The sequence below is a fragment of the Solanum verrucosum genome, unplaced genomic scaffold, assembly GCF_900185275.1.
Source record: "Solanum verrucosum unplaced genomic scaffold, falcon-dt-bn FXZP01000205.1, whole genome shotgun sequence".
Taxonomy (NCBI): Eukaryota; Viridiplantae; Streptophyta; class Magnoliopsida; order Solanales; family Solanaceae; genus Solanum; species Solanum verrucosum.
The window spans coordinates 1,677,827-1,694,524 of NW_026019950.1; the positions used below are offsets into that span (position 1 = coordinate 1,677,827).

The following is a 16,698-nucleotide window of genomic DNA, read 5'->3' on the forward strand; positions in this document are numbered from 1 at the left end:
CCATGTGTAAATAATATGGTAATCAATAGTCCTTTTAATTAAGGAGAGGATTCCATCGAATTATAATTATTCCTTTGCCTAGTTCAAATAGAATAAGTAATCAAGTTCAAATACAACAAAGAAAAATCCTATTTAAGCATAGATGTTTTTTTACCTTCTACAACAAAAATATAAAGTGGAATGGAGGATGTTGATAGACAATGTTGGTCTAATACTCCAACAGACATACTCAGATTAATCTCATCACGTCTTGTTGCTGGTGAGTATGTTGTTTTTCGTGTTGTTTGTAAGAATTGGCGTTTGTCACTGCCTGATCTACATGAATATAGTTATAATTCTCCGTTTTCTTGTATTAATTCACCTTGTTTGATAAGGTTACATGAGGAAAGTGGCAATGTAGAATTCTTTCATCCACTATACAATGCACAAATGATTCAGAAGATGGATATACCTGAGTTAAGGGGTTCAAGAATTCGATGTGCAGTAAAGGATTGGTTGCTCATGAGCAAAGGCAAATTTGGCATGTTCTTTTTCAATCCAATTACTAAAGTTATAATTAAACTACCCGATTTACTAGAGACGGATGAAAATTTATTCCCCTCATGGACGTTTTCGTGTTCCCCAGACTCATCGTCATCAGATTGTTTTGTGGTTGGTTTTTTCTTTTGTGGTACTCCTCCAATGGTATACATGATCAAAGTTGGAGAGAGTAGATGGACTCTTCATGACTTTTATGATGAAGTAGAAGGAATAAACTTTATGCCTAATAATCCGGTATATTCTAAAAATAATAACATTGTTTATATGTTGGGACATAAAGGAACTTTGGGAATATTAAGGATCAACGGAAACTCAACTACAGAGACTCCTACTTGGGAATTTCACGGCAAGAAATTGTCACATCGAAAACAAATTTCAATTCAACAGGTTTTCACAGCAGAAGACACTGATAATGGAGGAATATTAGTTGTGTTTATAACTCATGAGGAAGGGAAAGTAGATATTTGGAGGTATAAAATGAACGGAGAGGAATTGAAGAAAGAAAGAGTAACAAGTTTAGCAAAAAAAACTCTGTTTGTCAGCTTTGGAGTTTCGTTTTTGAGATCATGTGTCGCACAGGGATTAGAAAACAAGATATATTTTCCAATGTTTCAGGATAACAACAAAGAAGTTTTCTATTGTTTGGCCAAACACAAATATTACTCTTTTGATTACTCAAGCCCTAATTATTTCAACTTGGTTCAACCAATACTTAGCTTTTGGATTCAACCCTCGTGATTCAAGTAGACATTATTCTCTTTTTGCTTTTTTTTTTCTCGTATTTTGGTATTAATTGGTACGACGAACTATTTGCTTTGTTTTAGTTTCTATATATTAGAAACATTTCACTGGAACTTAATTTCCATGATTCATATACCCATCCCTCAACCTTTATTTAGTTGGATTGGAATTTCACCAATATAAGGATTTGAACTACAAAATAGCAACATACAAAATATGTACATAAAAAATTTAATACGGTTATAAAGTTTTTGAAGATGAACTTGTGTTTCGTTATAATGTTTGTAAATAATATTTATTTGTTTGAAAATACTTTTTCTAAAAAAAAACTTGAAATATGATTTAAATATGAAATATAATTTAAATGGGGTCGTTTTTATTTTAAAAATTAGGCTTAAATTTGAAAAAGAAAAATTATAGTAAAAATGAAAAAAGAGTTTTGGATATTTTCCAAATTTATATTTCGTGGGCAAATGCGATTTTCAAAGTGAAAAAAATTATAAAAAGAAACTTAAGACCAAACGAGTTTTTAAATTTCGTCCACAGCACCAATACACATTTTTCATTAATTTTAAATATAGTATCATATCCATCTGATCTCGCGTGTAATCGCATAGAGTACCTATCGATGAGGACCATGAGGTAAGGAAGGTAATTTTGTTGAGAATACCATTCATAAAAAAACTATATGTTTTTTTTTAAAATAATAATAATAAAAAATGTATGTTATTTTTAGTTGTTTAAGGTTTTAAATGAGATGTTCATATATGGAGAAACTGACTAATTACACAGATATTTCGATCATATTTTGACATAATACATAAACGTGTCATTTAACTTGGGTTCAACTGATATCTATGCCCTCTAACTTTGGGTGTATAAAAATAAACATTTAAACTTATATAAAATTAAACAAATAGACCCATTCATCATATGTGGCATCTTACACACCAAATTTGTGTCCGGCGTGACGTCATACGTGCGTCTACTCAGAGGCGGACCCACCCTTACTCAAGGGGTGTCAAGTGACACCCCTTCGTCGGAAATTACATTGTATATAGAGGTCAAATTTTAGTTTAATAAATACATATATAAGTATTGACACCTCTTGACACAAGTTAAAGTTTTAGTCTAGTGGATAAGACATTGCAAAAATTCCTTGAGGTTGTGTGTTTTAAGGTTAAGTGTCTACTTGTGCATACACAAAGTTGAAGGGCATATATGTCAACTGAAGCAAAGTTAAATAACATATTTATGTATTATGCCTTATATTTACTAATTCACCGTATAGTTTGAAATGATTACATTTTATATTACTCTCTCCATCCTATTTTATGTGGCACCCTTTGACTTGGTACTGTAAAGGAAGACTTTTGAAAATTGTGGTTTAAAATAATTCTTGGATATTTGTGTAGTGAAAATTAAGGGTAAAAGAAGAATATTAAGGTTAAATTATTTAATCTAACTATGGTGAGGTGACATTCTTTTTGGAACGGGCAAAAAAGGAAAGGGTGTCACATAAAATGGGACCGAGTGAGTATTATTAATAATTTTGTACCATATTTCAAGTCAGATACACCTAGATACATATTTTTTTGCTACTAGATACAATGAAATAGGGAGAGAGGTAAGTAAAAACAAAAGGGGGAGGAACGAGATTTGTCTATATATCTCGAATACATGCGAAACATAATAGATACGCACTAGAAACTTGTATATGAATGTATCTGGTGTGATTTGCATGTATTTGGGATACCAGATTAATGGGAGAGTGGCGAGCGAGATGGGAAGAGGCGAGCAAATTTGTATATGTATCTCATATTCGAATCCACTCGAATATAGTGTATCTAGAACAAATTACACATAATTTTGACCACATGTATCCCAAGCTAAGATACATGCATGTATCTGGACGCACCATAATCAAGTAAGATTCGTAATACTACAAACTAACGTGTCTAAGTAATTATCTCCTAAACTAGTGGAATTTTTGTAAGTTTCTGATCATATAGAGATCAAATCTCACCATCACTCATTATAAAAATAAAAATAGAGTGTATTAGTAATAGAATTAGTAATGCTTATATTTGTTGTGGGGATTATTTCTTATCATTGGTTGATTTGATGTATTAAAAATAACATGGTATTCTCTAATTGGAGCTCTATTAGGTTCAGGAGCAAAAAATAATATATTTTTGCTAAGCAATTAAATGCATAATGCATAAATAAACGAACATTTAAATTTTGCCACAGCTGACAAAGATACTCCAACTTATAAAATTTAATCATTTTAAAAAAAAATTCAACAATCAAAGATAAAAACCTTAAAAAAAATACTTGAAATTGATCAATTGCATTTGTGTGGAAGTGTTAACCAGCTAAAGGTTGTATTTTCCTTACTTACATGCGGGCATGGGAGAGATACTATCGATATTTTTTGCATTTCCAAATCAAATAGATAAATACAACGACCCTCGATGAAATAGATTGATCCTTTCTTAATAAGATTGTTGCCTCTTGTCGAGCAATGTGTCCCCGTGGAACCACATAAGAAAATTGCAGTTTCGCCAATGTTTTCCATCTTTACCCATGCTTTTTCTTCAAAATCAAATCGATACACTAGAAAACCGTATACTTGGCTCAGGAGCCATCCATAATACAACTTGGTAACGCATAACAACATATCATTACCATCACATGAGGATTGGATGAGGTATTCACCCCACCTTGGCATTTCTAATAATTCTCCACCACCATACGCGCGTTGGTTAACCAATGGTGTAACTGTTACTATTCCCAAGTCATGATCTAGATCTAAATGTACCAGAATTGATCCTGGACATGTCAATCCGTAGAATTTTTCCTTGAAAACTGTGCAGGTTGTCAAATGACTTTGTTGACCCTCCATAATGATTTCTATATTGTGTTTATGAATTTTTTTATCATAACTTGGCTTGTAGAAGTAAAGTGAAGAAGGCGGGTCAAAGAAGAGAATACTACATTGATCACGATCATGTGGTGGTGCGGACAAGAAGCATTGTAACTTGTCTGACCTAATATTTGAGAGTGGTGGCATCTGAATTTTGTCGTTTGAAATAGAATTCCAAATATAACAATCTCCAGAGTCATAGTCAAGCAACATCAACGAGTCATGAGCACTCGCACATATTTTTTTGTTTCGAAGCTCAAGTATAGTCCGATCTTCTGATAGACTGAAGAATATTTGATTTTGCTTGTTGTCATCTTCATGAAAAAAATTAGCAAGCCAAGGGTGTGGTTGTGGAGAAAAAGGAACTCGACTATAGTATTCTTCCAAACTCATTATATTCAAGCAAAGAATGATTTGTTTCTTTTTCTTCTCTGCAAAAGAAAAGCGGATTGAGCGGTGAAATTCACGTATAAATAATTTGTTCAGAACCTAGTAGTAAGCACCAAATAAAAGACATACCTCTTCGATCTGCTGCGGTGAAGACTTATACAAATAATAGGTGCTAAACAAATAAATCAGCCTAAATAAAATTGAGAGGCCAGTGTCCTAATTCACCTAGAATAAGTAATCAAGTCCAAAATACAATAAGGATTAAGGAAATAATGGGGCGGTACTTTTAATTAAGGAAAGAATTTCAAGGAATTCTAATTCCTTTTCCTAGTTCACATAGAATAAGCAATAAGTCCAAAATAAAAAATAATTTTAATCATATATAAATAATATAACTTTTTTGCGGAAAGGAAACCTTGTCCGTCCGTGAGTCCAAATACAATAAGGAAATAAAGGGGCGGTACTTTTAATTAAGGAAAGTATTCCATCGAATTATAATTATTCCTTTGCCTAGTTCAAATAGAATAAGTAATCAAGTCCAAATACAACAAAAGAAAATTTCTACTTAAGCAACAATATCCGTATAGATGAATATATACGAAAGTGGAATGGAGCCTGCAGAGGATGTTGATAGACAATGTTGGTCTAATGCTCCAACAGACATACTCAGATTAATCTCATCACGTCTTGTTGTTGGAGAATACGTTGTTTTTCGTGCTGTTTGTAAGAATTGGCGCTTGTCTATGCCTGATCTACATGATTATAGCTATAGTTCTCCATTTTCTTGTGTTAATACACCTTGTTTGATAACCTTCTATGAAGAAACTGGTGAAGTTGAATTCTTTCATCCACTGTACAATGCACAAATAACTCAAAATTATATGGATATGCCTGAGTTAAGGGGTTCACGAATTCGATGTGCAATAGAAGATTGGTTGCTCATGAGCAAAGGCGACTACGGCATGTTCTTTTTCAATCCTTTTACCAAGGTTATAATGAAACTACCCGATTTATTAGAGGAGTTCGAAAATTCATTCCCTTCATGGACATTTTCGTGTCCCCCGGACTCATCATCATCGGATTGTTTTGTGGTTGGTTTTTTCTTTTCTGGTTTTCCTCCAATGGTATATATGATCAAAGTTGGAGAGAGTATATGGAAGATTCATACCTTTTATCATGATGAATATGGAAATAACAAAGAATTATTTTTTGTGCCACATAATCCAGTATATTTCAAAAATGACAATATTGTTTATACTTTTGGACATAAAGGGACTTTAGGAATACTAAAGATCAACGAAAATTCAACTGAGGAGAGTCCTACTTGGAAATTTCATGGGAAGCAATTGTCACATCGAAAACAAAATTCAATTCGACAGATTTTCACAGCAGAAGATATTGATAACGGAGGAATATTAGTCATATTTTTAACTCATGAAGAAGGGAAAGTAGATATTTGGAGGTATAAGATGAATGGAGAGGAATTAGAGAAAGAAAAAGTAACAACTTTGGAGGATAAAACATTATTTGTGAGCTATGGAGGATCGTTCTTGAAACCAAGTGTTGGACGGGGCTTAGCAAATAAAATATATTTTCCAATGTTTCATGACAACAGTAAAGGGGTTTTCTATTGTTTGGCAAAACACAAATATTACTCTTTTGATTATTCAAGCACCAATTGTTTCAACTTGGTCCAACCAATATCCAGTATTTGGATTCAACCCTCAAGTAAAAATTATTCTTTTTAAGATTTTTTTTTATATTTTGGCACTTTGGTATTAATTGTTAAGATGAACTATTTGCTTTGCTTTGTCGACTCTTGGATGCCAACTATCATATTGTTAGATTTTTTAGTTTCAATATATTAGAAACATAAGATTATCTTGTGTAACATTTTACAGTTGTTTTTGCAAATAATATTTGTTCCTTTGAATATAATTTCCCTAAAAATATAACATGAAATATGATTTAAGTATGAATTATAATTTTAAATGTAAAAATAAAAAATTTAGGATACAATTTGAAAAAGAAAATTATAGTGAAAGTGAAATAGAGTTTTGGGTGTTTTCAAATTTATTTTTCATGGCCAAATACTGATTTTAAAGTGAAAAGAAATTCAAAAAAAAAAAGAGTAAAAAATATTCATGCTCAAAAGGGTTTGTACATTTCTTCCACATGACCAATAAGCATTAATCTTTCATTAATTTATAATACGGAAAAGGGTCAAAATTTCCCATGAACTATATGAAATAGACCACTTATACCCTCCATTACATTTTGGGATCAAAAATACCCCCGCAGTTATCCCAGGAGACCACAAATACCCTCAAGAGTTAACACCCCAATTTTTTAGTGACGTGGCAAGCCACATGGGACTAATCCCTCCACCTAAGCATTGCCAACTAAGATTCACTACAAAAGAACTTGACTTTTAGTGGCGACAAAGTCGCCACAAAATCCCAAAATATTGCCACTAAAGGTTATGAGTGATTTTTAGTGGCGATTAAGGCTCCAACAACCATTCGCTAGTAAAACCTATTTTTTCAACAAAAAAATATGATAATTAATTTTCGATTGCGACCTAATTTTCTAAAATAAATAACTTGCAATATCCATATTAAAAACATCCGATATTATTACGAAAAATAATCAAAATTACTTCTTGATTCAAATCTCCTACTATATATATATATATAATGCATCATTGTACATTTTATACATTTACATATGACATAAAAATAAAACATATAGTGTCTTCAAATTCCTACTTAATTGATATCATATTTGGTTTTTAAAAATAATGAAGAAAAAAAACACAAAATTAGAATTTAATGTTAAAACCTTTTAGTGGCGATTTTCTGGGCTTTTGTGGCGACTGTTGTTGCCGCTAAAGGTCTAGTACTTTTGTAGTGAATCCTAGTTGGCAACGCTTAGGTGGAAGGATTAGTCCCACGTGGCTTGCCACGTCAACAAAAATTTGAGGTGTTAACTCTTGAGGGTATTTGTGGTCTCTTAGGATAACAACATGGACATTTTTTATCCCAAAATGTAACAAAGGGTATAAATGATCTATTTCATATAGTTCGGGGGCAATTTTGACCCTTTTCCGTTTATAATGTAGTATCATCCATCACGTGTAAGCAAATATATTTATTTTACTCCTATATAGAAATGGGACTTGATGGGACGAACACAACATCCCATTATTGTACAAAAAGCAATTAAAAGTGTACAATGAAAATTTTTCCTTTCTGGCCCAATTCAATTGGCTGTTAAACACGTGGAAATCTGCATTTATATCTGTGGCCTACAAAAGTTGTATCAGTCTCCTTTCATAATTTGACAAGTAGATAATTGGGTCTCATTTTCAAAAAGTTGGGTCAAAGTTCCTTCTCTCTTACTTTTTAACTTTTTCCCTTTATTTTAACTTTTCCACTTTTTGTTTTGTTTTAACCATTATTTCAAATTTTATTATTTTCGTTATCTTTAAATAATTTTAAAAGTATAAAATTTAGCCTAATTCAACATACTCCTAACATTTGCTATTATTTTTCTATCCTATATTAGCTATATAAATTACTAAAAATAATTATTAAAATTATTTATCGATTAACAAAATTAAACTATCATTTTTTTAATTTTCATTACCCTAGCAATTATTTGTTTTAAAGTATAAACAAAATTTGTAAAGTTATAAAAAAAAAATATCTTAAAGAGTAAATTAGTAAATTATCATTTTTATTAATAATTTCTTAAAGAATGTGTAAAAAAAGGTTAAATAACTAATACGAAAAGAGTATAAAATCAATTTTTTTTCTCTTCTCAATAGTTTCATAATTTTCTAATTTCGTAAACACTTAAATGTATCTAATATTCTCCAATAAGAAAATATAACAGAAAGACCATATGTAATCTTCACAAATAATTACATAAGCTTTGTTTCTATTTTCATGTAATCCAAAATCAAAAATCATCCATAAACTCCTACATACATACATACTCTCTCAATTTATATGATATATGCTTATTCTTGAAATTCAAGCTATGTGAAATTTAATTGATATTTTTAAAATATTTTTATTATTATTATATTAACATGATAAGAATTGCAACTTATACTGTTTGTTCAAAAATATAACCTTCTCACTAAGTTGCAATTCAACCTAAAATATTATTAGTTGCAATTCTTGTCATGTTAATATTATAAAAAATATTTTATAGCTTGAATTTCGAGAACAAAAAATAATAAATTAATAGAGAGAATAAAATGAAAAAAATAAGTAATTAAACTAAAGTTAAAATTACGTTAAGGGTTAAAAAGAAGTTGAAAAAAGAAGACAATGTGTGATGAGAAAGAAAAAGTAAGAGAAAAGATTAAAATTTAAGGAGAGAAAAAGTAAGAAATTCAGATAGGTAAAAAGTAGTCAGTGGGTCCCAGAATATACAAATGGCAGCCAAAGAGGCCCTCATACGACTGACAATAAGTGTGCCTGGTACAAAATAAATTTTTTCTTTATATCTGCATTTCAACATCAGAATTTCAAAGGTCTAAAGACCATCAGAATATTTTACTCTTATTTAGAAGTGACAATTAAAAGGACTAACACTACATTAAATTAATTGTACAACGTGCAAAGAATTTTCTACATTAACTTTTAACTTTATTAAATTAGTTGTACAACGTGCAAAAAGAATTGTACATTGACTTTTGAATAAATAGGAGTATTATTGTCTGATCATTCACTATATTGAAGACATGTGTACTACCTTTTATTACTCATACATATATATACAGTTACCAGACACAATAGCTCCAAATATATATTACTTAAACTGTCTCAATTTAAAGATTTTGATTAGAAGTGAGACTTTAGAGAACGATCACGGCACTACCAAGTTGTACACAAAGCATTTCAAATTGTACTACAAAATTAATTGTGGCTCATTAATTGTACACGTGTCTTTCTACATATACAACAACCCACATGAATAATTATTTTTTTGACTTTTTTTCCTCAGTTTCTCTCTCTATATATTCATTTTTTTTTCTTTTTTCCTACTTTCCATTCTCCCCTTTTACTCTCTTTAGTTTATCTTTGATTTAAATTTTTCATACATCTTTAAAATATTTTGAATTATTAATTATTATGAATTATAATATTTTGATTTTTACGTAGTTTATAAATATATAAATTTCATTTTAAAAAATTTGAAGATACCATACGCAAATTTATGATCAAACTTAAACTATTTGATTCTCGAGAAATAAAAAGTGTCACATAAAATGGGACAGACGAAGGATAACTCTCAATTAAATTTATTTCACTTTTTATTTTTCATTTTTAACATAATTTTTCAAGTCGGATTTCTAGGAATTCTATTGTAGACCCATTTAAATTTTACCTTTTAGTTTTAAATTAGAGAACTTGGCCGCACTTTGCGCGAGCATTAAAATTAAATATTTTTGATTAATTTTATATTTACTCTATTGTGTAATCGTAGTATTATTATTTGTTTTAATAATATGAAGATTGTGAAAAAAAATAAAGCTTGACAAATTTTACATCTATTAAATGAGGAAGAATATATTTTTTATCAAATAAGTTAAACTATATTTGCTAATAACAAATTCTTCCATTGCATGAAGTTGATCCTTTAATATATAATATATATTTCGGTGTACCGTTCTCCTTAAATGTCTAAGAAATATCTCGTAATGTGAAATAACACTGTACTACTCCCTCTGTTCCTAATTACCTGTCTACTTTTAAATTGACACATTTATTAAGAAATCAATTAATGACATAGTGAGTTTATCATTTTACCCCTATTAATTATGAAGTAGATGAAAAGTTCTGCAATTTTCAAAGTAATTAGTCATTTAATTGAGGGTATAATAGGTAAAAAAAATTGTTCTTTCTTGATTTGTCAAAATGGACAAGTAATTAGAGACAACTATAAAAGGAAAAGTGACAAGTAATTAGGGACAGAGGGAGTACTAAACAAATGCATCAACAAATGAAATTTATATTAAAAATATATTGAATAATGACGTAATGATACCTTAATAGAATTTCCTATCCATTTTTAAAAAAAAATCACCCTTTCAATTTCATTATATCTTCTTATTTAGTAGAAGAATCATCATTTATTATATTCTACTCCACCTTAATTTGTACCATCAGAGTTTTAAGAATAAACATTAAATTTTAAATCGAAATAAAAAATCATTGAAAAATGACAGAAAAAATAATAATAGTATATGAAAATTAAAATAAGGTGCAAGAAAAGCCTTTTCACGATAATTTTTTGAAATATATTGATAACAATTAAAATAGAGCTGTTATTTTATCTTTAAAATTAAGTTTGATTGAATTGAATTAGTAGAATGACAAAAAATATTAAACTAATAACTTTTTAATGTTATCGAATGCATTTTTTTTAATTGAGTAGTAGATTAAAAGTTCCGAATTAGGATATTCAAATAATACCTTACTCTCTCCTTAATTATTATGGTATTGCAAATATTTATTTTCCTTAAATGGTGATTCATTTTCCATTTACAGTTATATCCAATTAATTTCTAATGTATTGAATGTGATTATGGGATATTGAAATAATATCTTTATCTTTCCTTAATCATAATAAAATTATAACTTAACATTAATTTTTCTGAAATGATAATTTTGTTTTAATTCCTACTACATATTGTTTACTATATTGAATGTAATTATAAGAAAACATATTGTAGTTAGTATGACAAAAGAACTCAAAATTTTTAGAAATTAGAAAAATAGTAATCTTAGCTTCTAAGAAATGTCACATCATCATTTACATATCCAACTTTATATATATATAAAAGAGTTAAAATAAATAAATAAGTGATTTAAGAAAATTATATAAATAACATTAATGATGAGATGAAGATTAACAAAAAACGTCAAATAAATTAGTAGTATTGATGATGATAAAAGTTAAATAAATCATTTTTTCTATTATTTAAATTTTTAACATAAATTTTCAAATCTTTTAAAATTAAAAATAAATGTTAAAAATAAAAATAAAAATCGAGGCAATAATTATTTTAAAGAATAAATATAACCAAAATTGTCAGAAAAAATTGATAAGAATAAATAAGTATCTATTACTAAAAATGGTGTCACTACATTTTCTATTTTAACTTTATTGTTACATGTGGATAGAAACTTTTAGAAGAAGAAATGATCCAAAAATTTAAAAATAATGATTCCTTAAATGGTGATTCCTTTTCCATTTACAGCTTTTCAATTAATTTTTAATGTATTAAATATGGTTATGGATATTGGAATAATATTTTTTATCTTTCCTTAATCATAATAAATTATATTTTAACCTTTGTTTTTGTGAAATGATAATTTTCTTTTCATTCGTACAACATATTGCTTAATATACTGAATGTAATTATAATAAAAAAAGTTGTATTTAGTATGACAAAAGCATTCAAAATATTTAGAAATTAAATAAATAGTAATCCTAACTTCTAAGAAATGTCACAAATATATATATATATATATATATATATATATATATATATATATATATATATATATATCTAAGAAAATGATATAAATTACATTAATGATGAAATGAAGATTAAGGAAAGAAGTGAAAGAAATTAATAATAATATTGATGATGATAGGAGTTAAATAAATCATTTTTTGTATTTTATAAATTTTTCAGTCTTTTAAAATTAGAAAATGCTAAAAAACTAAAACTAAAACTAAAAATCGAGGCAACAATTAATTTAAGGAAAAAATAACAAAAACTCTCAGAAACATTGATAAGAAAAAATAAGTATCTATTGCTAAGAAGGTGTCACCCCACATTTTCTATTTTAACTTTATTATTACATATAGATAGAAACTTTAAGCTGAAGAATGATCCAAAAATTTTAAAAATGACAAATCAATTATGTAAAAATACATGTGTAATTCTTATAAAGTTATAATAATTAATTTCTTCAAATAAATAATTAAAAGAAAGAAAAAAAAAGTAATTAAGAAAATAATATAAATAACACTAATTATGAGATTAATAGCATTGATGAGGAAAGGAAATAAATATGATCATATTTTTAAATTCCTTTTTAAGAAAATATATATAAACTTTAATTAAAGATAAATAAGAAGAAAAAAACTTTAATTAAAGATACAAAAAATCAAGACAAAATAAAAGAAGAAAGAAATTAGAAGAAGAATGAGGTTGAAAGAAATAATATCTAATTTTCTCTCTTTTCAAATCACAAAATAAATTTTTGCTTGTTCTCCTCCTAATTTGATACGAATTTCATAAATAGAATGATTTTTTCTCCAAATAATTTTTCTTACCCTTTGAAACACTAATCAGCCTTATTATAAATTTCTCAACCATAATGAATTTTCTCTCCTTGTAGGAGGAATAAACATTTTTTCAAAAAGTCTTTTATTTTGAAGAGAAACTTTTGTTACATGATCTCTTTCTTTACATCAATGTTTTCACAAGAATCATGAGATATTCTCTCTTTCTCTTTTGTTAAAAAAGTCACATCACCTAGAAATTTGATGGACATCTTAGCGACAGAAGTTAATACCATATATTAATCATCATCGTCAGAAGAAGAAGAGCCAAAGTGAAGAAATTTGTTCTTATTTGTTAAATGCTCAACTATTTTTTTTTATTTTATAGGCTAAATAATTATAAACAGTTATGAAAAATGAATAGTTTTTATCTTTTCATCTTCCATTTCCATTTACTTAAATCTATATTAGTGTAATGGATGTTATAAAAGGCATAATTAATTAGGTATGACATAAATACTTTTTTTTTTAAAATACAAATAAAAAATACAAAACAAAGATTAAATGTCAAAAAAAGGAGAAAAAAGATGAATAGAAATACTGGCCATAGAGAGATGCCCATGCCCTTAGATGTTATGTTATTAGTTTGTCTAGCATCGACATTTTTGTAAATTTGATATCTACTTTGGAACATTTTATAATGTGGCATAGGCTGACAATTGAGATCATAAATTTAAATATAATATATATATATATATATATATATATATATATCATTTAAAAAATATATAAAAAGTATTATAAATTGTAATAGTTAACCGCTTTATTTTTTAAAAATCATATAACTAATTTGATTTACACTCCAAAATTCATAGTTGTCACATAATTTAGACATTAATTCTTTATTACTTAATATATGTAATTATATCAATGACACATAAATTGAAATAAAAAAATTACATATTTTATTTGAAAATCACGTAAAAGTACTATAAGGTATAATAATTAACAACTTAACATATTTTAAAATTTTAGTTGACTCTTCAAATTCCATATGTGTCATGTAATTGAGACAGAGAGAAACATATATTGGTTTAAAATAAATAAAAATATTATAAATTATAATAATTAACAACTTCAAATTTATAAAAATAATCCTTTAAAAAAAATTAGCTGGCTCTCCAAATTCAATCGGTATTACAATAATTAAAACATAGAAATTAACATAGATTGGACTCGTGTAGACATTTATGTTTCCTTTTTTTAACTTTTTTCTTTTATACTTTATATAAATAAATTTTTTATGTAAAAAGTATTATCAATCATAATAATTAATAGCTTAAAATATTTGAAAACATATAAAAAGTTTTTGTTAACTTTCAAAATTTCATCTATACCACATAAATTGGGAGAAATATAGATATATAGATATTTTAAGTTGCTAATTATTGTGAGTTATAATACATTTTATGTAATTTTTATATATATTACTCGCTTTGTCCTGATTTGTGTGATACAAATGAAATTTCAAAAGTCAATGAATTTTTTATAAGTTTTTTTTTATATTAACTTGTTAATTATTGTGATTTATAATATATTTACGTAAAATATACTCTAAATAAAAATAATTAGCAACTTAAAATATATAAAAACATACTAAAAAATTGATCGACTTCAAATTTCATATGCATGTATCACATAAATTGAAATTGAAACAGAAACAGTAACATATATTGGGCCCCATGCTGGCACGGGATCCCATATCTAGTCTACCTATAGATCACAAATGAGAATTGAGAACCATGCATGAGGTAAGGAAGGTAGTTTTTTTTTTTTTTTTTTTAAAATACAATTAAATAACAAAAATATGTTATTATTATTGTTAGTTGTTTAAATTTTTAGATGAAATGCTCATATATTCATTATAATATCAAAGCAGGTAGAGGTACTAAAATTAATGGTCAAACACATATGCAGACTCTTAAACTTGTCCCTAAATTTCATTTTGGCACTCCAACTCAACCTTGTTCCATTTTAACCCTTCAACTCCAATTTTTATGTTCCATTTTGGCACTTCTTTCCAAAGAATCAACAAAGTGGGATGTGTGTACTTCACATGTCATTATTGTGTTAAAAAATAATGGATGAACATCATTTTTTTTAAAAAAATAAAATTTATTTAGAGTTTCTGTACATTATTGTGTGAATAAATAATCGGCGAAAGTGTGTTGGGTTTTTAAAAAAAAAAACAATTTGTTAATTTAAATAACATCACATTTTTTTTTCCATATCTAGTCTACTTGGACTAACTCAAATATTAGCTTTCTAATTTTTCATTCAACTAAATACGAGTAAAAAAAAAACTCATGTTCATTGCTAATTAATAACACTACAAAAAATGTTGAAACTCGATAGACTTCGTTGGGTTGTCATTGATTTTTTTAAGAAAGAAAATCGACGCACTTTCGTCGGTTATTTCACGCAAAAATATAGGAAAACTCTTAAAAAGAAATTGTTACTTTTTCTATAAAAAAAAACAATGATAATCCGTCAGTTTTAATTTTTTACAATAATTAACGGATGATCGTCGATTTTAAAAATGCAAAATTGCAATTCAATAACATATATAGAAATAAAGAAATCATAAAATTAGTATTTTGTGTTAAATGGTACATAAAAGAAATAGAGTTGAAGGAAAATTTTTTATTATTTTTTTAAAAAATACTTTTTTTCTTGTCTTTCACTCTCTTAGAGAATGTGTGATACACACTCTTTGCCACATCACTTAGAAGTGCCAAAATGGAACATAGAAATTGGAGTTGAAGGGTTAAAATGGAACAAGATTGAATTGAAGTGTCAAAATGAAATTTAGAAACAAGTTTAAAGGTCTACATATGTGTTTGACCAAAATTAATTAATCTCAAAGGGTTGTTTAACAATATGTACCTGCCATAAAAAATATTTTCTAACTATAGCTATGTTGGAAAATAGCTATAGTATATAGGCATAGATTTTGAAGTTGAGTGTATTAAAAACAATACTTCTAATTGGTCCACCGAATAATATAGATTTTGAAGTTGAGTGTATAAATTATAAATTATTTTGTTCTAAACTAAAAAATATGTCAAGCTACACTGTTTAATATTTTTTTGTTTTTGGCAAATATTACGTAGTTAAACAAACTTATGCTACTTAATTAGTCATTATAGTTATAGTTTGCTATAATTATCAATCGTGACTAACATTAATCATTAATTGCGTGGATTGATTTCGAGTTTGTATAATTAGTCACGTTTGTATAATTCGTCACATTTGTATAATTCACAAATCACAACTAACAATTCTTCGATTGATTTGTATTTGTATAAGATGGTTTGTATTTGTATATGACGATGATTTCCTTTGTTTTTTTTCAGTTTTATAACCATATAGTTTGCTAATTACGATTCGTAGCTACATGTTATAGGAAGGAGAGTGGCGAGCGAGATTGGGAAAGGGAGGAGAGAGGCGAGCGAGAGAGGTAAATTGTATATGTATATCGGTTAGATAATTGTATATATGTAGCTGATATACATATGTATTTATATATCTGGCGAGTGAGATTGGAAGAATGAGGAGAGATATGAGCGAGAGAGGGCAATAATTTGTATAATTTGCGGGTACATTTGTATAATTCACGTGTTTTTGTATAATTGAGTAATATAAAGTCTGAAATTATACAAATATGATAAAACTCGAAATAACGAATTAATACAAACATAAACATATGAACTTAAACAGTT

At 27.4% G+C, this 16,698-nt stretch overlaps 2 protein-coding genes across 2 annotated transcripts in view; both read left to right on the top strand.

The window, feature by feature from the left end:
- LOC125813703 (cysteine proteinase inhibitor 6-like) overlaps positions 1-16,698 on the top strand; it is a 180,455-nt gene that overhangs the window by 24,004 nt on the left and 139,753 nt on the right. The gene's annotated exons all lie outside the window — the stretch shown is intronic.
- On the top strand, positions 181-1,278 carry LOC125814003 (F-box protein At4g00893-like). The gene has a single exon (XM_049493481.1). It carries the CDS (start codon positions 181-183, stop codon positions 1,276-1,278), a length of 1,098 nt encoding a protein of 365 aa, XP_049349438.1.